We start from the raw sequence: 22,492 nt of genomic DNA on the forward strand, positions 1-22,492 counted from the left end.
AGGGGGTCGCGCTGTCATGGTTACCTCAGAATGCTGAGGGGTCACCATTGTAACAACCATAACGTTCCAACTACCAACAGACTATGACAGCTTGGGGGTGGGGCTCAGGGCCTCCCTGCCTGGGGGGGCCCAGGGCTCGCCCCCCAAACGTGACACCGGCCCAATTAATAAAGGACAGAAAAGTGCAAATGAACCGCTGTCCCCGGGTGTGGGCGCGCCCACTGGGAAGGGCTTGATCCCCGGCCCCCCACCGGGCCCGGCCTCTCACATCCCCCCTGCTCCCCACCCGGGCGCTCCCTGGGGGGCGGGCCCATGTTCCCCAGCTGCCTATGGGGGGTCCCCTAGCTGCCGCTGCCGCTGAGCGCGTGTGGGGAGCGTTTGGCAGCGGGAAGGGCCCTTACCTGCATGTAGTTATGTCTCAGGAGCACTTCCACCCCGGGCCTGACCCTGACCGGCTGTTCCAGCCACGGCCTGGACACCCCCCCACCCATCTCCTCACCCGGGGCCCTCCTCCAGCCCCTCGGGGTCTGCGTTCTCTTTGCAGGAGCTGCCCCTTGGCCTGCCTAACAGGTCTGAGCGCCCAGAGCAGGGCAGGCAGAGGAGCCCCTTTCCACGGGGTTTCTAGGATTTCCCAAAAAGTCAGTGCGCTCACAACCCCAGGAGAGGCCATAGTGGAGGTGTGGTCCCCCTTTCACAGAGGAGCCAGTGCGGCTCCCAGAGAGGAAGGCCCTGGCTGTCTCTGGACAGCTGCCCCCATCTTCTACCTCCCTGTATCCCTGTCATTTCCTCTGTGTCATCCTCTGGCTGGCTGGCTCTCTGTGTCTCTGCCTTGCTCTCTCCCTCCTTTGCCGTGTGTGTGTCTGTGTGTTTGTCTCTGTCCCCTCACAGTCACATTGGTTGTTGCAGAGCTCAGAGTGGCCACACAAGCAGCGACTCCTTCTTGCCACTTCCCCAACTGACCAGCCTCCTAATGGGGGGGTGAGGGGCCATTTACTGCAGTGTCTTCGACATCCCATTTGCTCTGCATGACAGAGGGAACGAGGGAAGTGTTGATGGGGAGGAGAGGAGGTACATCATTTTCCTTCCCGCCCCCCCAGCCTGGCAGGCTGCAGCCTGGACTCCCCAGAAATATCCCCTTCTCTTGGGTGTCGGAGGCAGCCCTTTCCTCCTAGCAGGGCCAAAGGGAGGACGGTCGGGGGGGTCGGCAGCTGCTCCCTCGACTCCTCCACTTCTCCTGTAAGGCCCCAACAAGCCCCTGCTGAGCAAAGCTTTGCTGTCTTCCTCCTTGTGCTCAGGCCAGCAGCCAGAGAGAAATCTCCCTTGGAGGCTAAGCCCCCTAAGACAGCCCCTGGAGGCCCTGGGGAGCCCGGATCTAGGAGCCCGGAGTGGGATGCTCGTTGAGAATCAGCAGGAAACTGGATAGAGGGTGACACAGTAACGGGCAGAGCCCGCCTTCGAAGACTGGCCAGGGCACTTTGCCCTAACCCAAATCTCAGGCTAGGAACGTCTGTACCTTCCACCTCCTCGTCCCCAGCAGAGCTGCCATGGTGCTGGCCCAGTAAAGTATTAAGGGGTCAAGGACTCAGGGCCTGATTTTGTGGGAGACAGAGGGTCAGTCCTACCAGTGAAGAGGGAACCCCAAAACTGAAGATCCTTTACAGCAGAAAACCTGCTTGGACCGTGCCTCAGGGAGGGGGCTCCACCCCAAGCACAAACAGTTTCATCTTTGTTTTTGGCTCAGTCTCGAAACCCACTGAATTCCATTCAAATTCTAGCCCTGGCTGAAACCCAGCCCGGAGCCAACCCCGGACTCCAGCCACAGCCCCCTTCAGCCTGTCGCCAAAGCCCCCTATCCTAAAAGAGCCAAGCTGGAGCCCTCTCTTGGCAAACGATTGAAACATGCCAGCACCCCGCCTGGCACTGTAAAGACTCTCAGCCCACTGGAATACTGTTTCCAGTGCCCTCCTCTCTTTATCCTCACCTATTTCCTTAACTAGACTTTAACCTTACTTCCAATCCCCATAATAAACCTCTTTTATCAATCTAGGGTTTCGGGTCTGTAAATTCCTTTACAGAGAGCACTGCTTGTGCCGCCACTAGACCTTCATCACTAGGGCTCAACACAACAGCCAGATGCTCTTCCTCTGGGCCCCTAGCAAGAAGGAACACTTCCCAACTAGGCCCGCAGGATCCCGCCCAGCCCCACCCTACCTCCCACCCCCCCAGCTCCATCTTAGAAGGATGAGGAATGCTTTGGATGGCCAAGAGAGGCTGGGCTGCCCAGTATAAGGCACCAGAAGCCTTCAATTTCAATTCTGAAAGCCTCCAGTGCCTGCTGGGGCCCCGCCCAGGCCGGAGTGCTGGCTCCCCAGGGTGTCCCCTACGTGCTGAGCCGGAGATCAGGCTCCAGGGGGCGCTGTCCGCCGGTGGCACCTAGAACCGTGCAAGTCGGAAAGATTCTACTCTCCCAACAAGCCCCAACCACAATTCTCTTTTGTTCCTATTCCAAGTCCCTGCAGATTGGGGGAGGGGTGCGGGGACAGACCGGACCACAGGACTCCTAGGCCCGACCCGGCCGCCTGCAGTTCCTGCTGTCTTTCCCGCCATCTCTCCACTCCGCCCCCTGCAAGGACCCCCCCCCCCACTGGATCAAAGGGTCAAGGTTCCAGAATTGGCCTCCGACCAACTGACATCTATGAGAGCTCATTCAATAGGCATTTAGGAGGCGCCTGCTGTATGCCGGCCCTGTGCTAGCTGCTCATACAGATACACTAGAGCAGTTCCTCGCCCCCCCCCCCCTCCCCGCGGCTCCTGTTCTGTGACTGTGGGCCGGGAGAAGGCGCTCTCCAGTGAGCGGCCCCCACGCCTGCCCCGCCACTCCCCCCTGGCCGTGCGGGTGGGCCAGCTTCCAATGCCAGCGCGAGGACGCGGAGCGCCGGCCCATGGCCCCGCTGACCAGGCCTCCCGCCAAGGAAAGGGCACTTGAAGGCGGAGATCCTGGTGCTCCTCAGGGGGACGGGACAGAACGCTGGGGCGGGAGCGCCCACAGCCGCGTTTCCCAGCATTCCACCTGGATTGTCCACATTGTCCAGTCGGGCGTACCCGAAGCCCTAGTGGGGTGTCTGGCTCTGCCCATGCGTAACAGGCGTGCCAGGGGCTGGGGGAGGGGCTGAGGGGAAGGGCAGGGGTGTATTGCGGGTGTGGGGGAGGATTTGGAAGTGGAGGGAGGAGCGTGGGAGGGACTTGGACTGAGGGCGGGTTGCAGGCGGCAAAGCCCGAACTTTCTGCTGAAATCCGGTGTTAGTGCGGCCGGTAGTCGCCCTGAGGCGGCCAGGGGATCTGGTGGCCGCCTCCCCCGGCCCAGGGGAGCCAGAGAAGGAAAAGGGGCGCTCCCCAACGCCCCCGGCGCCCAGAACGTACGCCAGGGAAGGAGAGAAGGGGTATTCCTGGGGGGGGGCAGCCCCCCCAAGACGGAGTGCCAGAGGCAGCGCCTCACCCTTCCCCAGGGGCGGGTCCGGCCCAGGGGGCTGCAGGTGCTCCCCGAAAGGAAGGGTGCGCGGCTCTGGCCCCTGGCGGACAGCGCCAAAGGGGCTCCAGCGACCCCAAGGAAACAGGCAGCAGCCCAGGCTCGGCCCACCCAGGGGCCGGGAGGGAGAGAAGTTCCCCAAGCACTGCCGGGCCGGCCAGGGAGCCCGGGGGGACGAAGGAGCCTCCGCGGGAGGGACGCTGCGCCTTGGCAGCGGCCACTGGGCTGGCCTGCCGGGGACCGGTGGCCACAGCCAGCGGGAAAGGCCCCGGGAAGGCTGCGGGACCGGGGCGGCCAGCAACAGTGGCCTAGAGCCAAAGGCTCTGGTGGAGGGAGAGCCCTGGGCACCCCCAGGCCCGGGCCTACACTCTCCCCCCGCCAAGAAGGGGGAGCAGCAAGAGGAGTCACACCTCAGGGCCCCAATCCACAGTAATCATTCAGGCCCCAGAATAATAATCCAGGCCCACCTCCAGAGTAATAATTCAGGCCCCTGAGTAATAATCCAGGCCTCCAGAGTAATAATTCAGGGCCCTGAGTAATAATCCAGGCCCCCTCTCCAGAGTAATAATTCAGAACCCTACCCCCGAGTAATAATTCAGGCCCTCCCAGGAATAGTTCAGAAGCCCAAGTAATAATTCATGCCCTCCTAAGTCATAATTCAGGTCCCCTCTGTAGAGTAATAATTCAGGCCCCCCCCCAAGTCATAATCCAGGCTCACGCAGAGTAACAATCCAGGCCCCCAGAGTCATAATCCAGGCACTTCTCTGGAGTCATAATTCAGGCCCCCCCCAACGGAGTCATAATTCAGGTCCCCCTCTCCTGAGTGATAATTTAGCTCCCCCCAATAATAATTCAGGCCCCCCTCAGTCATAATTCAGACCCCCCGAGTCAAAATCCAGACCCCCCCAAGTAATAATCCAGGCCTCCAGAGTAATAATCCAGGCCCCCTCTCCAGAGTAATAATTCAGGACCCCACCCCTGAGTAATAATCCAGGCCCGCCTCCAGAGTAATAATCCAGGCCCCCTCTCCAGAGTAATAATTCAGGACCCCACCCCCGAGTAATAATTCAGGCCCTCCCAGTAATAGTTCAGAACCCCAAGTAATAATTCATGCCCCCCTAAGTCATAATTCAGGTCCCCTCTGTAGAGTAATAATTCAGGCCCCCCCCCACATCATAATCCAGGCTCACCCAGAGTAATAATCCAGGCCCCTAGAGTCATAATCCAGCCCCCCCCACCAACAGAGTCATAATTCAGGTCCCCCTCTCCCGAGTGATAATTTAGCTCCCCCCAATAACAATTCAGGCCCCCCTGAGTCATAATTCAGGGCCCCCAAGTCATAATCCAGACACCCCTGAGTCATAATCCAGACCCCCCCCAAGTAATAATTTAGACCCCATGAGTAATAATCCAGGCCTGCCTCCAGAGTAATAATCCAGGCCCGCCTCCACAGTAATAATTCAGGCCCCCTCTCCAGAATAATTATTCAGGACCCCCCCCCCCCCCGCAGTAATAATCCAGGCCCCCTTCCAGAGGTGTCCAGGCTGTGGAAAGGTCAGCGGGGCCAGCTCCCTGCTGGGCCAAGGTCATGTCCCCCCCTCCCCCTGCAGAGCGCAAGAACCCTCTCGGCACCCCCGGGTTCCTCAGAGGCGTGTTTATTGACCAGATGCATCACGCCTCAGGGAGGCAGGCCGCCCGAGCCGGCACCTGGAGACAAGGACAGCAGTCAGCGGCTGGCCGGCAGAGGGAGGGGGCTCCGGGGTCCGGAAGCGGCCGGTGGCGGGCAGCACCCAAAGGGGCCCGGGGGACCCAGAGTGCCGAGGGACGGGGCCCTCCCCTCTGCCCTCTGGCCCGGGCGGCCAGCACACCTGGAGGCGCCACTCTAGTCCTGGCTAGAACTTGTCTGGGGGGGAGGGCAGGCAGAGGAGGCCCCCCTGCCCTGCCCCCCCCCTCCCCCCCCCCCGCCCTGGCCAGCCCAGCCAGACCGGGCCCCACTTACTTAGGGTCTGAGCGGGCAGCAGTCGGGCTCGGTCCTACCGGTCCATGCTGCAGCTGACCCGCCGTCCTGGCGCCCCACGAGAGGTGCTGCTTCTGGCCCAGCAGGGCCGCTTTCTGCCTCTTGTCCTGGAACACACCCTAGCCGCCCCCAGGGCCCCTTGTGAGGAGCAAGGCCTGGCTGCCTTGGGGCTGTGTGTGTGCCCTGAAGGGGGGGACGCCCCTCTGGGAGCCCTGTGCCCGGGGGAGGCAGACCCCGGGGGGAGGGGCTGGGCAGGCCCTAGGGAATGCTGGGAATGGCCCATTGATTCAGAGTTCTCTCTGGCTTCCCTCTGCTCCCCAGGAAAGGTCCCTGGCCAGGCCCCGGGGGGAAGGGCCTCCAGGGGCTGGAGGCCACAGCCGCTGCCCGATGCCCAGGGTCAGGGAAGGAGCTGGGGGCCGACCCGCAAGGGGGGAGCTCGGGCACCCCAGGGAAATGAGGGCATTGGCCGGGGCTCTCCCTCCCACGGGGCACGCAGCCCGGGAGGCTGGGCGGCCTACTCTCAGGGCAGGCCCATGGGCCGTGGGGCGGCTTCTCAGGAGAGCCGTCACGCCGCGCGGGCAGCCCCCACTGGCGGTGCTCCTTGGCGTCTCCGGGCGCGCACAGCCACCCTGGCGGGGCGGTGCCCGGCACCCGGCTACCCGGATGGCAGCCCCATTCTAGGGAGGGCACAAGGGGAGCCCCTGCAGGGAGGGAGAGGCTCGCTCCATGTCACCCACCAGGAAAGAAGAAAGCTGCAGCTCAGCGCCAGTCCTGCCCCGGCATTTGAGAGAGCGGAGAAATTCTCATTCCTGGGGGGAGAAGGAGAGAGCGCCTCGGTCACGAAGGCTCTGGAACCCCTCACGGCCCCACGGGGGGCCGGAACACCCCCACGCACTGGGCACCAGAAGGCCTGCACTCCATTAAGCGGGCTCCCCACCCCCAAGCCGGGGGCGGCCTCCCCGGCCAGTCGGCCCTCGTGAGCTCGGCCCCCTGCCCTTGTGGGGGACGACCCTTTGGAAGGCCCCTTTGGGAGGGACTGGCTGCCGGCCCCCTGCCCCCCGTGCGGGTCGTCTCCCCGGGAGAGCGGGGGGAGGCCGGCTCCGGGCCAAGGGGGCCGGGCACCCTCGGAGGGGCACGGGGGAGGGCTCAGGCGTTGGGCAACGCTTCCTACCTTGATCATTTCTTCCTGAGCGGCATCAATGGTTCTCCTTCCTCACAGGTGGTGGCCCTGATGGGGGCCCTCGGGGAGAGGGCAACTTCTGATGTGTCTGTCATGAGCAGGGGTGCGTGGGAAGAGTGCCAGGCGGGGGTCCTGAGCCCTGGCACCCACCCCCACACGCCGGTCCCAGTGATGGGGCTTCAGACCCCAGGGAAAGAGCTGGGTCTGGAACTGTGTGCCATGGGCATTTGTGTGGGGAGTGAATTTGTGTGTGTGTGTGTGTGTGTGTATGTGTGTGTGTGTCTGTGAGTGTGTGTGTGAGTGTCTGGGCCTCTGTGTGGCCGGTGTGTCTGTGCAGTTGTGTGCTGAGTATGTACAGTGTGTGGTTTATGTGTTTATATGGTGTGTGTGTGTGGTTTCTGTGTACAGTGTGAGGTTTGTGTGTTTGTGCGGTGTGAGAGGTTGGTGGGTATGGTGTGTGTGTGGTTTGTGGCCTTTTTTGTCTGAGTGTTAGATGTGGGTTTTTGTTCAGTTTGTGAACACTTGTGTGGTGTGTGTCCCTATGTGTCAGTGTGGCTTCTGGGGAGAAGCAGCCCCGCCCCCGCCGCCCCCGCTGGTACCTGGGGAGGAGAATGGCAGTTTGTCACTGGAGATCTGTGCTAAGGCTCTTCTGGAGCTGCCATTGGGGATCTTGGGGCAGGATCCGCACTGGAGGCCTCCTGGAGGACAAAGAGCAGGCGCCACCCACCAGGGCAGCTGGGGCACTGGGGGCCATTGCCTCCTCTCTGAGGGGTCTCTCAGGGCTCTCAGGGGTCCCGGGGGCCAGACCCCCTGCAGAGAGCCTGCACCCTGGGGGAGGGCAGAGCCAAGGCTGCCCTACCTTCCCTCCCTCCCAGGGCAAGTGGTCGTCCTGCTCTCCCCGTGCGGCCCGGCCCAGCCCAGGCTGTCTCAGCAGGGCTGCCTTCCCAGCCTCCCAAGGGCCTTCCCAGCCTCCCAAGGGCCTTCCCAGCGTCCCAAGGGCCTTCCCAGCCTCCCAAGGGCCTTCCCAGCCTCCCAAGGGCCTTCCCAGCCTCCCAAGGGCCTTCCCAGCCTCCCAAGGGCCTTCCCAGCCTCCCAAGGGCCTTCCCAGCATCCCCACCTGGGTCCCCCCCCCAGCAGCCTGTCAGGTAGCAGCTCCAGCCTGGGCCTCCATGACACTGGGGGAAGGGGCATCAGGACCAGTGCAGGGCCCGCTCACTGAAGAGTTTAGGAGGCCCCCCAAGCCCTCCTGCCCGCCCATGCCCCATGTCTCAGCCCCCCCACCTTGAGTCCTTGAGGCTCAGGAAGCCAGGCCCTGGCAGCTGGGAGCCAGTGGGCCCTCACTTTCTCAGGTGGCACAGACACTCGTGCCACCCGCTGCCTGGTCCCTAGCTCCGGGCGGGAGCAGAGGCTGGCCCAGCTGACACCCAGGCTGGGCACGGGCAGCTCTGGGCAGCCCCGGACGCCTCAGCCCCAGGACTGTGGCCCACAGAATGTGGCCATGACAACATCCATTGTGACCCACCAGGTCACAGGTCGGGGCGTGGCCCAAAGGCCCTGAATCTCCTTGTTGTGTCAAGGGGGATGGGCAGGGCAGGCCCAGCCCCCCCCCCCGCCCGGCCCCACCCTCTTGCCCCGCCCACACCCACCCCCAGAGCAGGACCCAGATCTCTGGGCCCAGAGCAGACAATTCCCTGCCACCTCCGGTGGCAGAAGCCCCAGGTGTCCACAAAACACTCACACGGAAAGGGGCGCGGGCACAGGGGAGGAAGGGGGGGAAGCCGGGCCTGGAAGCCCCTTCAGAGGTCAGGCTCCGGAAATAGGCCGAGCCCGTCCTCTCCCCAATGCAAATCCCAGGGCCCCGGGGAAAGCAGAGGGGTGCCGGGGCTGCCCCGGAGCCGGGGAGACTGCGGCCCTCGGGCGCAGCCGGGAAGGGGAGGGGGAGCGCCTCCAGGTCAGGACAGCCGGGGAGCCCCCAGCCCGCCTCACAGCTGCTTCCTTCCGGCCAATCTCAGAGGGGCTCCCAAGGACAGACCCCTGGGCCGGAGCCCCCCAGTCCTCGTGTGCCTTCCCCCTCCCGCTTCCCAGAGCCCCAGGGGTCTCCCCCCTCTCTGTGGAGGAGGAAGGGGGGGCAGAGCGTCTAGACCGGGGCTTCCCATCAGAAATCAGTCTGTCTCAGCCATTTCCCCAAGTTCTGTCCCCCAGGATTCTGTCTGTCAAGGAGGAAGCTGGGGGCAGTGTGCCTGCAGTAGGGCTTCACACCCCAAAAGAGCCCTTGCATTAGCCGCGTCCCTGAGTTCTGCACCCCAGGGGCAGGGTCCCCTGCAGCCTGTTGGTGGGGTCTTTCGGGGTCAGGCCTCTGGAAAGGAGGCAGCAGCAGGGGCCAGGGAACTGGAGGGGCGCCAGCCAGGCTGGGGCAGGGTGGGGTGGGGAAGAGACAAAGACAAAAGGCCAAAGGCAATTTCACCAGAGAAAGATCTTTATTTTTCTTCTTGAGTTGAAGAAAGCTGTTTTAGTTATAGAAGACAGAAGGTAAAGCAGCATAAGCTCAAACTGAAAGCATCATTGTTCCACTGAAAGATGGGAGGAGAGGGCTGTGGGAGGGTGATTCAGGCCCTCTGCAGCTCAGTTGTCCTTGGAGACTTTTGGAGGGAGCCTTCTGGCCATGACTTCCTAAAGGAAGTCAAGGGAAGAAGAGGGGAAGGGTGAAAAGGAAACAGGAGAAAGATAAAGCCCATAAGAATGGGCTCTAGTTCTTTCACAGTACCAATTACATGGTTTCTGGTGGATTCTGGGTAGGAGCTTCTTCGGTTCTTTCATCTTGCTGTCCATCAGGGAGATCTTCAGATCCAAGGGACCCAGGCAGAGGCCGAGATCTGCCATCACCATCACCAACTGCTGCTCCATCAGTGCCATGATCCGGAGTCTGGGAGGGGGCCTGAATGGTTGTTGCCCCCGAGATTTCTTCTTGGGCCTTGATCAGAGCTGCCAGTAAGCCTTCGGTGTTTGTCTGACATCTTCTATATTTTCCTGAATGGGGCACTGCATGTGGTCCTCGCTGAGGATCAGGGGGGATGGGAGCCCGCCTCAGTTGTATACCTGCTCTTTCTTCCATCACCAGCACCAATTAAAGCTCCTGGATGAATGTGTGGGTGTCCATAAGGCCAGCGGCTATAGGCCATTGGAGATGGCATGACTCCTGGGATCCCCTCCCCCCTGCTGCCCAAAACTGTCATGAACAGGTCATGGAAAACAGGGCCCACTCTTGCATAAGGTACCGATTGTGAAGTGGTTATCCCTCGTCCATGACCTGCAGGAGGAAGACGGCCGCCTCCCAGCTGAAACCCCATCATTCCTGGCCAGGCCCCTGGGGGTGGCTGGGGTCCGGGTCTTCTTTCAGCTACTCTCCTCATGGGGATCTGACCAAGAGACAGTTGTAGGGGTCTTAACATAGCCATAATGGTTGTGAAAGTGAGCAGAGTTATATTTCTCCCACCCACCACTGGCAGGAGCTCCAAGGCAACCAGTCCTGTCATCATTCCAGGGGAAGTGTGAGGTAATAAAGGCGCCCCTGCCATGATGACCTCAGAATGGTGGGCGGTGGCAATAGTGACACACTTCAAGGCCCAGCCCCAGCTCAACCTGGCAGGCAAGACCTTGGGCTCCCCAACCCCAAACCATGCCAGGACCCCGAGTAATAAAGGACGGAAAAGTACAAATGCGCCGCCGAGCCCCGGTGGGGGCTTGATCCCCGGCCCCCCACCGGGCCCGGCCTCTCACATCCCCCCTGCTCCCCGCCCGGGCGCTCCCTGGGGGGCGGGCCCATGTTCCCCAGCTGCCTATGGGGGGTCCCCTAGCTGCCGCTGCTGCTGAGCGCGTGTGGGGATCATTTGGCAGCGGGAAGGGCCCTTACCTGCATGTAGTTATGTCTCAGGAGCACTTCCACCCCGGGCCTGACCCTGACCGGCTGTTCCAGCCACGGCCTGGACACCCCCCCACCCATCTCCCGCTCCCACAGGCTGGGGCACCTTTCTCAGCCTCCAATGCCCCTAACGGACCAGCACATGCTGGGGCTCTCCTCCCGGGGGGCGGGATCTCTGGGGTCATCCACCAGCCAAGCACCAGCAGGCCTGGGGCAGGGCAGGCAGGCCGGGCTCCCAGCCACAACTGGGCCCAACAAGCCTTGCAGTCCAAGGGCCTCCTGTGTTTGGGGAGACCAGGGGTAACCTGGAGACAGCACCAGGCGGGAAGCAGAGCAGGGCTGAGCCTCCCAGTGGGGGGTCTGGCTCCCCAAGCCCCCACGGCCTTTCCTGTTCCCATAAAGGCAGCCGGGTCTGAGGAGGCCAGTGGGGCTGGGGCAGGCTCCCTGTGCATGGCCTCTGCCCCACAGGCAGGGGCCCGGTCCCATGGCATCTCCTCAGTGCTAGAGCCTGTCTCACACTCATCCCTGTTAGGGCCCTTTCCCACACTCATCCCCTGTTAGGGCCCTTTCCCCGCTCCCGGACCCCCAGCACCCTGCTCTCGCTTCTGTCTCTCTTGCCTGGGCCTCCCTTAGGTCCGTCTCCCTCAAAGACCAGCCAGCCTCCCTAGGGCCCCGGACTCAGGCCTAGAAAGGATGTTAGAGGTCCCAGGGGCCATGTGTAAGGGAGCCGTGGAGGCCAGATCCCTGCCATTTCTCAGAACAGGAGGCTGAGGCCAGAGGTGAAGGAGAACAGCCAAACGGCCCATGCAGCAGCATGGCTGAGCTCCCAGCAGCCTCCTGGGCCCCCACACCAGCATGGGCTCCCCTGTGTGGGCCTCCCGGCAGGGCTGGCCCCCAGCCCGAGGCCAGCTCTCCCTCTGCTTGTTGGGTGGTTCCAGGGAAGGCCTGGATGCTGCCGCTGGGCCTGGGCCCCCCTCCCCGGCCCTGCACGGCCTCCGGCCTCAGCCTCCCCTCTCCAGGAGTGGGCTAGGGCTCACCTCCCTTGTCAGGGACTCTGCTGTCCCACCCGCCACCGCCTGGCAACTCCTCCCTAAGAGCCTGAGGGCCACAGAGCCCCCGCCCCCCCCCCCTCACTCTTCATTGGAAGCTTGTTGGGCCCAGTTGAGGCTGGGAGCCCGGCCTGCCTGCCCTGCCCCAGGCCTGCTGGTGATTGGCTGGTGGATGACCCCAGAGATCCCGCCCCCCGGAAGGAGAGCCCCAGCATGTGCTGGTCATTTGGGGGCAGTGGAGGCTGAGAAAGGTGCCCCAGCCTGTGGGAGCGGGAGATGGGTGGGGGGGTGTCCAGGCCGTGGCTGGAACAGCCGGTCAGGGTCAGGCCCGGGGTGGAAGTGCTCCTGAGACATAACTACATGCAGGTAAGGGCCCTTCCCGCTGCCAAACGCTCCCCACACGCGCTCAGCGGCAGCGGCAGCTAGGGGACCCCCCATAGGCAGCTGGGGAACATGGGCCCGCCCCCCAGGGAGCGCCCGGGTGGGGAGCAGGGGGGATGTGAGAGGCCGGGCCCGGTGGGGGGCCGGGGATCAAGCCCTTCCCAGTGGGCGCGCCCACACCCGGGGACAGCGGTTCATTTGTACTTTTCCGTCCTTTATTAATTGGGCCGGTGTCACGTTTGGGGGGCGAGCCCTGGGCCCCCCCAGGCAGGGAGGCCCTGAGCCCCACCCCCAAGCTGTCATAGTCTGTTGGTAGTTGGAACGTTATGGTTGTTACAATGGTGACCCCTCAGCATTCTGAGGTAACCATGACAGCGCGACCCCCTCGGCTCACAATTCTGCCGGGAAGCTGATGTGAAGGTTGCCATGAAGCAACAGCCAGGGCTGGGCATGCCCAAGCCCGGACAACAGCCCCCGTACATTGTGGCCGAGTTGAGGCCTTTTCAGCTGAATCCTGGCCCTAACTCTCAGAGAATAGATGGAGCACCCGCAGCCCAGGCCAGCCCCCGCGCCGGGCCAGCCATGACACAATTTCATGGAGAAACTACCCGGGCTGCGCCGGGCTGCCACGGGCGGGGGAGAGCCATCCCCCCCCCGGTCATCTATGCCAGGATAGTCCCAAGCACCCCTGTCCCCTGGGCTGTGGGTGGAGGTGGGGAAGGCGCGCCTGGGGCCGGGCCAGCCCCCGAGATCTCTGGCCACTGGCCCCAGGCTTATGTGGAAAATCAGCATGGAGCCCTAGTAGGCGCTGGGGATGGGCGTGCGAGACTCAGCTTGCCCGGGAGGAGAACCCTGTTCAGCCCCGAACCCCAACGCAGACGACAAGCCGCGACTCGCGTGCGGAGACACCGGAGATGCCAAGGCCTGCCCGCCCTGCTGCTGGCCGCTCTGGCGCGAACCGAGGCAGAAAGCGTGAGAGGGGCCTCGGCCGAGGCCTTCCAGGCTTCCCCACGAGACCGGGGAGCTGCGCTTGCTGATGGCGGTGGCAGACGTGACCCTGCACGCCCGGCCCGACGGTCCCAAGATCTCCCTGATGGCCAGGCGCAGCCCGGTGGAGGCAGTGACAGTGGCGCCAGTGCCAGGGATGGCGGCGGCAGTGACAGCAGCAGCGGCCATGATGGCGGCGACAGTGACAGCAGCAGCGGCCATGATGGCGGCGACAGTGACAGCAGCAGCGGCCATGATGGCGGCGACAGTGACAGCAGCAGCGGCCATGATGGCGGCGACAGTGACAGCAGCAGTGGCCATGATGGCGGCGGCAGTGACAGCAGCAGTGGCGTCGATGGCGGCGGCAGTGACAGCAGCAGTGACGAAGATGGCGGCGGTAGCGCCAGCAGCAGTGGCCATGATGGCGGCGGCAGTGACAGTGGCGCCAGTGGCGTCCATGGCGGCGGCAGGGCCAGCGGCGGAGGAGCTGAAGAAGCTGCCCCTGCGCAGAACCCAGCAGGGCCCATGTAGTGGGACCGGGAAAGGACTGGAGCCCCCTCCCCCTCATCAGCCCCCCGTCAACATCTGAGCAGGGCAGGAGCCTTGAGGGTCATCGGCCACCATCCCTTAGTCTGGTCCGGCTGTTGGGGATTATTCTTTGTATTTTAACATTTGTTGTCCTACATCCTTCACCTAAAACTAAAAGAACTTTCTTCAGTCCAAGAATAAAAATAAAGATCTTCCTCTGTTGAAATCGCCTCTGCCTTGTTTCTGGCCCCCCCTCGCCGCAGCCTGCCCAGGGCCTCCTCCCTGCCCCGACTTCCAGTGATGCCCCATCCCTTGAGAGACCCGGCCCAGCAGGCTGCAGGGGGGCCCTGGGGGGCGGAACTTGGGGATGTGGCTGGGACAGGGGCCCTTTTGGGCGGGAAGCCCCGTCTGAACTCTGCCCCCTGCTTCCCCTTCACAGAGAGGGGGGAGACCCCTGGGGCTCTGGGAAATGGGAGGGGGAAGGTACACAAGGACCGGGGGGCTCTGGCCCAGGGGCCTGTCCTTGGGAGCCCCTCTGAGATCGGCCGGAAGGAAGCAGCTGTGAGGCGGGCTGGGGGCTCCCCGGCTGTCCTGACCCAGCCGCCTGCCAGGGCTCCCAAGGAGCTCCCCCTCCCCTTCCCGGCTCCCCCCAAGGGCCCCAGTCTCCCCGGCTCCGGGGCAGCCCCGGGAACCCCTCTGCTTTCCCCGCCCCCTCCCCCAAGGGAGAGGAGTTCATCAGACTGGGGGCAAGATGGGCCCCCAAGGTCATCGCCCAGAGAGCTGCCCGCAGTGGGGTCTGAAAGGCCTTAGATGGGAGTGCCTCAGAGGGCAGGTCCTGGTGAGGGATGCAGGGAAAAGGGAGGAGGAATCAGGCCTCTCTCCCCCTGCAGTGGGCTTCCTGGGGAGTGGAGGGGGGGCACGGAACTCCATCATCTGGGCTGTTACAGCCGGGAGCCCGGCCCGGGCCTGCTGACTCCCCGGCCCCTCGGCAGGCCCACAGGAGGGAGGGAAGCCGCCCGGGGGCGCACTCTGCCCTGCTGATCCTCAGGAGGCCGGGGGCCGAGGGGCAAGAAACCGCTGCCCTCCCTGCCTCGGCGCCTTGGCAGTTGGGGCCAAAGGAAGCCGGGCTCAGGGCCGGAGGAGCTCAGAGTCCGCTGACTACAACTGCTTCCTGTTCCAGAGGGGGAAACAGAGGCTCACAGGGGGCCAGGCTGGAGCTGCTACCTGACAGGCTGCTGGGGGGGTCCCAGGTGGGGACACTGGGAAGGCCCTTGGGAGGCTGAGAAGGCCCTTGGGAGGCTGAGAAGGCCCTTGGGACACTGGGAAGGCCCTTGGGACACTGGGAAGGCCCTTGGGAGGCTGAGAAGGCCCTTGGGACACTGGGAAGGCCCTTGGGAGGCTGAGAAGGCCCTTGGGACACTGGGAAGGCCCTTGGGAGGCTGAGAAGGCCCTTGGGACACTGGGAAGGCAGCTCTGCTGAGACAGACTGGGCCGCACTCAAGGCTCAGCCCCAGGCTCCTGGGCTGCTGCCCCCCCCCATGGGGGAGATGGATGGTGGAGAAGGGGGTGCTGGGGGCAGCTGGAGAAGCCCAGTGCATTAGCCACGCCCCCTCAGGGTGCCGGCAGAAGCTGCTGGGGCTGAGGGAGCGCCACCAGGGAGTGGCAGAGAAAGGGGGGGGCTCCTTGAGGCAGGGGAGGGGCGCTCAGGGGCTCCCCAGAGGGCGGGATGTGGAGGAGTTTCCAGGAGCTCCAAGGCAGCCCTAGAAGGCTTGGCCAGCGTCCCTTTGTGTCCAGTGAAGAGTGAGGGGGGGGCGGGGGCTCCGTGGCCCTCTGGCTCTTAGGGAGGAGTTGCCAGGCGGTGGCGGGTGGGACAGCAGAGTCCCTGACAAGGGAGGTGAGCCCTAGCCCACTCCTGGAGAGGGAAGGCTGAGGCCGGAGGCCGTGCAGGGCCGGGGAGGGGGGCCCAGGCCCAGCGGCAGCATCCAGGCCTTCCCTGGAACCACCCAACAAGCAGAGGGAGAGCTAGCCTCGGGCTGGGGGCCAGCCCTGCCGGGAGGCCCACACAGGGGAGCCCATGCTGGTGTGGGGGCCCAGGAGGCTGCTGGGAGCTCAGCCATGCTGCTGCATGGGCTGTTTGGCTGTTCTCCTTCACCTCTGGCCTCAGCCTCCTGTTCTGAGAAATGGCAGGGATCTGGCCTCCACAGCTCCCTTACACATGGCCCCTGGGACCTCTAACATCCTTTCTAGGCCTGAGTCCGGGGCCCTAGGGAGGCTGGCTGGTCTTTGAGGGAGACGGACCTAAGGGAGGCCCAGGCAAGAGAGACAGAAGCGAGAGCAGGGTGCTGGGCCTCAGGGAGCGGGGAAAGGGCCCTAACAGGGGATGAGTGTGGGAAAGGGCCCTAACAGGGATGAGTGTGAGACAGGCTCTAGCACTGAGGAGATGCCATGGGACTGGGCCCCTGCCTGTGGGGCAGAGGCCATGCACAGGGAGCCTGCCCCAGCCCCACTGGCCTCCTCAGACCCGGCTGCCTTTATGGGAACAGGAAAGGCCGTGGGGGCTTGGGGAGCCAGACCCCCCACTGGGAGGCTCAGCCCTGCTCTGCTTCCCGCCTGGTGCTGTCTCCAGGTTACCCCTGGTCTCCTCCCCAAACACAGGAGGCCCTTGGACTGCAAGGCTTGTTGGGCCCAGTTGAGGCTGGGAGCCCGGCCTGCCTGCCCTGCCCCAGGCCTGCTGGTGCTTGGCTGGTGGATGACCCCAGAGATCCCGCCCCCCGGGAGGAGAGCCCCAGCATGTGCTGGTCCGTTAGGGGCATTGGAGGCTGAGAAAGGTGCCCCAGCCTGTGGGAGCGGGAGATGGGTGGGGGGGTGTCCAGGCCGTGGCTGGAACAGCCGGTCAGGGTCAGGCCCGGGGTGGAAGTGCTCCTGAGACATAACTACATGCAGGTAAGGGCCCTTCCCGCTGCCAAATGCTCCCCACACGCGCTCAGCGGCAGCGGCAGCTAGGGGACGCCCCATAGGCAGCTGGGGAACATGGGCCCGCCCCCCAGGGAGCGCCCGGGCGGGGAGCAGGGGGGGATGTGAGAGGCCGGGCCCGGTGGGGGGCCGGGGATCAAGCCCCCACCGGGGCTCAGTGGTGCATTTGTACTTTTCCGTCCTTTATTACTCAGGGTCCCGGCATGGTTTGGGGGCGAGCCCTGTGTCCCCCCCGGGGCAGATGGAGACAGGGGCCCCCTGCTGGGGGTTGAAGCTGTTACTGTGAGCATCCCCCGGCATGGGGGGTCACCGTGGCAACGGGGCAGGGCACCACCTCACAGTTCCCTTGTGAGGTGGGCCTGAGTGGTTGCCGGGGAGACGGGGCTAGGAAATAAAAGGCAGGGCAGGGGGGGGGCCAGAACCAGAACTTGCCACGACCCCTCACCTGTGTGGCTATGTTAAGACTTTTCCAACTGACTCCTGGCCAGGTTCCTCAGCGCCGAGCCGATGGAAGACCCGGACCTCAGCCACCTCCAGGGGCCCGGCCCAGAATGCCCCAGTTTCAGGCAGAAAGCATCCGTATCCCGTTCGCCGGCCACGGGCGGGGGAGAGCCATGCCCCCCCCAGTGTTGCATCCTCGGGTGGTCCCCGCCATCCCCGACCTGTTGGTGACAGCCTTGGCTGCAGGGGGGGAAGGGATCCCCGGAGCCAGGCCCGGGGCTCTGGGCTATGGCCACTGGCCTCAGGCCTACTTGGAGAACCAGCATGCGGCCTTATTCGGGGCCGGAGACGGGAGGATGAGAGTGAGCGTGCCGGGGAGGCGCAGTCCATTCTTTCCTGACCCTCATCGAGGCCGCCAGGCCGTGCCCCACGTGCGAAGACATCGAAGATCCCGGGCCCTCCCCGAGCTCCTGCTGGCCACGCTGGCCAGAACCGAAGGCGAATTCTCCGGAGCAGGCTCCCAGGCCCTGTCCCAGGCTCCCCCGCAAGCGTCCCAGGCAGCAGCGCTCCCCAACGGCACCGACAGATCCGGCCCTGCGCCCTGGCCCCGAAGATCCCAGGACCCCCCCGAGGGCCTTCCGCAGCCCGCTGGAAGAGCCGAAGTCGCTCTTAGTGCCCAGAGCCCCCCGGGGGCCATGTAACCAGGCTTTGAAAGGACTAGAGCCCGCCCCCTCGGCCCCGCCCCTCCCCTCTCCCTGCCCTCCCCTCCCCCCCTGGCCTCCCTCCCTGCCCTCCTCTCCGCCCTCGACTCTGGCCTAAGGCTCCCAGCAGCACCTCCTCTCGGGACTTAGGAGAAAGGAAGGAGGTCCCCCGGGACTTCTCCAAGCCCTTGCTCTGGCCCCCCTATTGCGGATTTATTCTTTGAAAGTTTGCTTATGTTACTCAACACTTTGGTCTGAAGCTAAAAGAGCTCTCATGGAGCCAAGAAGAAAAATAAACATCTTCTCTATTGAAATCGCCTTTGTCCTTGGTCTTTTTCCCGCCCCTCCCCCACGGCCTGCCGGGTCCCCTCAGTCTCCCGGGTCTGGCCTCCCTTCCCCTGGGCCCCCGGGTCTGGCCTCCCTTCCCCTGGGCCCCCGGGTCTGGCCTCCCTTCCCCTGGGCCCCCGGGTCTGGCCTCCCTTCCCCTGGGCCCCCGGGTCTGGCCTCCCTTCCCCTGGGCCCCCGGGTCGGGCCTCCCTTCCCCTGGGCCCCCGGGTCGGGCCTCCCTTCCCCTGGGCCCCCGGGTCTGGCCTCCCTTCCCCAGGGCCCCCAGGTCTGGCCTCCCTTCCCCTGGGCCTCTGGGTCTGGCCTCCCTTCCCCTGGGCCCCTGGGTCTGGCCTCCCTTCCCCTGGGCCCCAGGGCCCTGCTGTTTCCGGCAGCTTCCTCCCCCCCCTTCCAATCGGGCCCCTGATGCCGTGAGAGACCCCCTCAGCTGCGGGGGACAGCTCCCAGAGCCGGAGGGAGCGGCTGGGACACGGCTCCCTAGGGAGGGAAGGCCCTGGGTGCTCTCTGGCCATTTCCTCCTGCACAGAGAGTGCTGAATGCCGGGATGTGGCTAGGGAAAGGGCTCCCTTGGGGTGGGAATCCCCGTCTGGACCCCTCTCCCCCCCTCCTCCTTCACAGAGAGGGGGGAGACCCCTGGGGCTCTGGGAAATGGGAGGGGGAAGGCACACGAGGACTGGGGGGCTCCGGCCCAGGGGCCTGTCCTTGGGAGCCCCTCTGAGATCGGCCGGAAGGAAGCAGCTGTGAGGCGGGCTGGGGGCTCCCCGGCTGTCCTGGCCCAGCCGCCTGCCAGGGCTCCCAAGGAGCTCCCCCTCCCCTTCCCGGCTCCCCCTCCCCTTCCCGGCTCCCCCCGAGGGCCCCAGTCTCCCCGGCTCCGGGGCAGCCCCGGGAACCCCTCTGCTTTCCCCGCCCCCTCCCCCAAGGGAGAGGAGTTCATCAGACTGGGGGCAAGATGGGCCCCCAAGGTCATCGCCCAGAGAGCTGCCCGCAGTGGGGTCTGAAAGGCCTTAGATGGGAGTGCCTCAGAGGGCAGGTCCTGGTGGGGGATGCAGGGAAAAGGGAGGAGGAATCAGGCCTCTCTCCCCCTGCAGTGGGCTTCCTGGGGAGTGGAGGGGGGGCACGGAACTCCATCATCTGGGCTGTTACAGCCGGGAGCCTGGCCCGGGCCTGCTGACTCCCCGGCCCCTCGGCAGGCCCACAGGAGGGAGGGAAGCCGCCCGGGGGCGCACTCTGCCCTGCTGATCCTCAGGAGGCCGCGGCCGAGGGGCAAGAAACCGCTGCCCTCCCTGCCTCGGCGCCTTGGCAGTTGGGGCCAAAGGAAGCCGGGCTCAGGCCGGAGGAGCTCAGAGTCTGCTGACTACGACTGCTTCCTGTTGGGGGGTGGGGGGTCACGGAGGATCAGGTAGTGGTTGCTACGTGGGAGGCTGTGGGGGAGGCGCACAGGGAAGGATGCATGGAAGGCTAAGGCTGGGCTAGGCCCAACTGGCCGGGATCGGGACTGGGCTGGGCTGGGGGCAAGACTGGCCTGGGACAGCCTGGGCCGGGCCGGGCCGCCCGGGGAGAGCAGGACGACCACTTGCCCTGGGAGGGAGGGAGGCCCCCCATCTCCGGGTAGGGCAGCCTTGGCTCTGCCCTCCCCCAGGGCCCAGGCTCTCTGCAGGGGGTCTGGCCCCCGGGACCCCTGAGAGCCAAGGGGAGGCAATGGCCCCCAGTGCCCCAGCTGCCCTGGTGGGTGGCGCCTGCTCTTTGTCCTCCAGGAGGCCTCCAGTGCGGATCCTGCCCCAAGATCCCCAATGGCAGCTCCAGAAGAGCCTTAGCACAGATCTCCAGTGACAAACTGCCATTCTCCTCCCCAGGTACCAGCGGGGGCGGGGGCGGGGCTGCTTCTCCCCAGAAGCTGTGCTTGGGCCCCTGTTGAAAGGCTCCGCCATGTGTCCCCCTCCCCCCCACTGTGTGCCATGGCTATTTACACACACACACACACACACACACACACACATTTTATGTGCACACATATTCACATTCATATGCACAATACACCCCAAGTTGTATATTGTGGATGTAGACATCCAACTTCCTCAGCCAGCAGATAAACCACACATGCATTTCCACACGCCCACAAATACACGCCATGAGAACAATGCCCCCACCACACACAAAGCAGCCCATGGACTCAGACACACCACACAGAAAGGGCACACGCTCTATAAATACACACACAACATGCACACTGCACACACAAGCGCACACACAACACACACTACCCATGTCCAATGCATACCCTCATACACAAATACATCTATCCCATGCACACAGCAGACACACAAATACACACCACACAGAACACACACATGTACAATGCATACCACAAGTACACACAGCAGACACACAAATACACACCACACAGAACACACACACATGTACAATGCATACCACAAGTACACACGGCAGACACACAAATACACACCACACAGAACACACACACATGTACAATGCATACCACAAGTACACACGGCAGACACACAAATACACACCGTACACATTACATATTCCACACAGGAGACACACAAGTATACAACAGTCACAAATACTCACATACTACACATTATAGACACACAAACACACGTACGACCCACATAATGGACACGGGAATATACACACCACACACAGATACACATACGGTTTACATAGTAAGCACACAAATAGTCATCACACACAAGTACATCACAATACTCCTGCCACATAAATAGTTAGGCCCCAGACACACCCACCACAGGCACAACCAGCCCAACAGCAGCAGCAGGTGATGGCAAGGGCAGCCATGACCCTGCGAGGGGACCCCGAAGATCCCAACATCACCTGGAGACTTGGCCAGCCAGATGGAAGAACCAAAGATGCTCCTTCTACCCAGAGCCCTTCAGGGACCAAGTAATGGGGACTGTGAAGGGACTGCCATCCACCCTCAGGGCCACTGGCCTTCCCCTGTCTTCCCTCGGCTTCCTCTAGGGTCCTTCTCTCCCCCCTCCAGGCATGGCCAGAAGGCCCCCTCCAAGTCTCCTCCTCGGACAGCTGAGCTGCAGAGGGCCTGAGGCGCCCTCCCACAGCCCTCTCCTCCCATCTTCCCGTGGAACAATGATGCTTTCAGTTTGAGCTTATGCTGCTTTACCTTCTGTCTTCTATAACTAAAACAGCTTTCTTCAACTCAAGAAGAAAAATAAAGGCGTTTTCTGGTGAAATTGCCTTTGGCCTCTAGGATTGTTCTCTCCTTTCCCCACAGCTCGCCCGCCCCCTCCTGTTCCCTGTCCCCTGCCCATCCCTTCCCTGGGCTCTGCCCGCCTAACTCCCTGTCATCTGCTGCGCCTGCCGCCCCTTCCCTTCCCCCGCTTCTGCTCTGTGCCCACGATCCTGTGAGAGACCGCACCCACGGGGCTCAAGGGAATGGACACCCGGGAGATGGAATTTTGGGATGTGGATGATCTAAGGGCCTATTTGGGGTGGGAAGCCCCGGCGTAGCCACTGCCCACACTGGCCCTTCACAGAGAGAGGTGGGAGAGCGCTGGGACGCGAACCGTGGGGATGCGGCTGGGACACGGCCTCATTTGGGCTGGGAAGCCAGGTCCCCGGTCTGGACTCACGGCCCCCACCTTCCAATTCCAAAAAGATAGGGTGCAGACCCTGGGAACTGGGAGGGGGGACGGCACACAGCAAGGGGGCTTCCAGGCCCGGCTTCCTCGCCCCTGAGCAGGGCCGGCCGGCTTCCTCCCCTGTGCCCGCGCCCCTTCCCCTGTGAGTGTTTTGTGGACACCTGGGGCTTCTGCCACCGGAGGTGGCAGGGAATTGTCTGGTCTGGGCCCAGAGATCTGGGTCCTGCTCTGGGGGTGGGGGGTGGAGCAAGAGGGTGGGGCGGGGGGGGGGCTGGGCCTGCCCTGCCCATCCCCCTTGACACAACAAGGAGATTCAGGGCCATTGGGCCACGCCCCGACCTGTGACCTGGTGGGTCATAATGGATGATGTCATGGCCACATTCTATGGGCCACAGTCGTGGGGCTGAGGCGTCCGGGGCTGCCCAGAGCTGCCCGTGCCCAGCCTGGGTGTCAGCTGGGCCAGCCTCTGCTCCCGCCCGGAGCTAGGGACCAGGCAGCGGGTGGCACGAGTGTCTGTGCCACCTGAGAAAGTGAGGGCCCATTGGCTCCCAGCTGCCAGGGCCTGGCTTCCTGAGCCTCAAGGACTCAAGGTGGGGGGGCTGAGACATGGGGCATGGGCGGGCAGGAGGGCTTGGGGGGCCTCCTAAACTCTTCAGTGAGCGGGCCCTGCACTGGTCCTGATGCCCCTTCCCCCAGTGTCATGGAGGCCCAGGCTGGAGCTGCTACCTGACAGGCTGCTGGGGGGGTCCCAGGTGGGGATGCTGGGAAGGCCCTTGGGTGGCTGGGAAGGCCCTTGGGAGGCTG

At 63.9% G+C, this 22,492-nt stretch overlaps 2 protein-coding genes and 3 long non-coding RNA genes across 6 annotated transcripts in view; 2 read left to right on the forward strand and 3 right to left on the reverse strand.

Annotated features, from left to right (window-relative positions):
- Positions 1-10,900, reverse strand: part of LOC141549206 (uncharacterized) — a 53,267-nt gene extending 42,367 nt beyond the window's left edge. The window contains exons 1-2 of one of the 2 annotated variants that reach the window (XR_012484285.1): positions 10,634-10,741; positions 9,182-10,139 (exon numbers count right to left, since the gene is read on the reverse strand). Coding sequence is in view for 1 of the 2 variants with exons in the window: in XM_074278618.1 (XP_074134719.1) it covers positions 10,634-10,723 (90 nt within the window). In the remaining variant the exon portion in view is untranslated. Of the gene's footprint in view, positions 1-9,181; positions 10,140-10,633 lie in introns of those variants that run through there. The other variant, XM_074278618.1, reaches the window with a different exon arrangement.
- On the reverse strand, positions 5,166-8,244 carry LOC141548552 (uncharacterized). The gene is made up of 6 exons (XR_012483999.1): positions 8,005-8,244; positions 7,323-7,421; positions 6,715-6,811; positions 6,281-6,352; positions 5,526-5,662; positions 5,166-5,233 (listed from the first exon to the last, which is right to left on the reverse strand). It is a non-coding gene; the product is annotated as an uncharacterized LOC141548552 (long non-coding RNA).
- On the reverse strand, positions 9,182-10,085 carry LOC141549207 (uncharacterized). The gene is made up of 2 exons (XR_012484286.1): positions 9,999-10,085; positions 9,182-9,856 (listed from the first exon to the last, which is right to left on the reverse strand). It is a non-coding gene; the product is annotated as an uncharacterized LOC141549207 (long non-coding RNA).
- Positions 10,901-16,263: 5,363 nt separating the features above from the next.
- LOC141548434 (uncharacterized) lies at positions 16,264-18,016 on the forward strand. The gene is made up of 2 exons (XM_074277314.1): positions 16,264-16,530; positions 17,049-18,016. The coding sequence occupies exons 1-2, from the start codon at positions 16,441-16,443 to the stop codon at positions 17,700-17,702; spliced, it is 744 nt and encodes a 247-aa protein (XP_074133415.1). The 5' UTR covers positions 16,264-16,440; the 3' UTR covers positions 17,703-18,016.
- A 4,049-nt stretch (positions 18,017-22,065) lies between these two features.
- Positions 22,066-22,492, forward strand: part of LOC141548751 (uncharacterized) — a 129,063-nt gene continuing 128,636 nt past the window's right edge. The window contains exon 1 of the long non-coding RNA XR_012484045.1: positions 22,066-22,278. This is a non-coding gene — a long non-coding RNA (uncharacterized LOC141548751). The remainder of the gene's footprint in view (positions 22,279-22,492) is intronic.

This window comes from Sminthopsis crassicaudata, chromosome X, assembly GCF_048593235.1.
Source record: "Sminthopsis crassicaudata isolate SCR6 chromosome X, ASM4859323v1, whole genome shotgun sequence".
Classification (NCBI taxonomy): domain Eukaryota; kingdom Metazoa; phylum Chordata; class Mammalia; order Dasyuromorphia; family Dasyuridae; genus Sminthopsis; species Sminthopsis crassicaudata.

What these genes read in the sequence shown, in the direction of transcription:
- LOC141548434 (XM_074277314.1), top strand. Translation starts at nt 16,441, where the DNA reads ATGGGTGGGGGGGTGTCCAGGCCGTGGCTGGAACAGCCGGTCAGGGTC. An exon ending in TGAGACATAACTACATGCAG is followed by an intron (nt 16,531 to 17,048) that starts GTAAGGGCCCTT and finishes ACTCCTGGCCAG; the next exon opens with GTTCCTCAGCGCCGAGCCGA.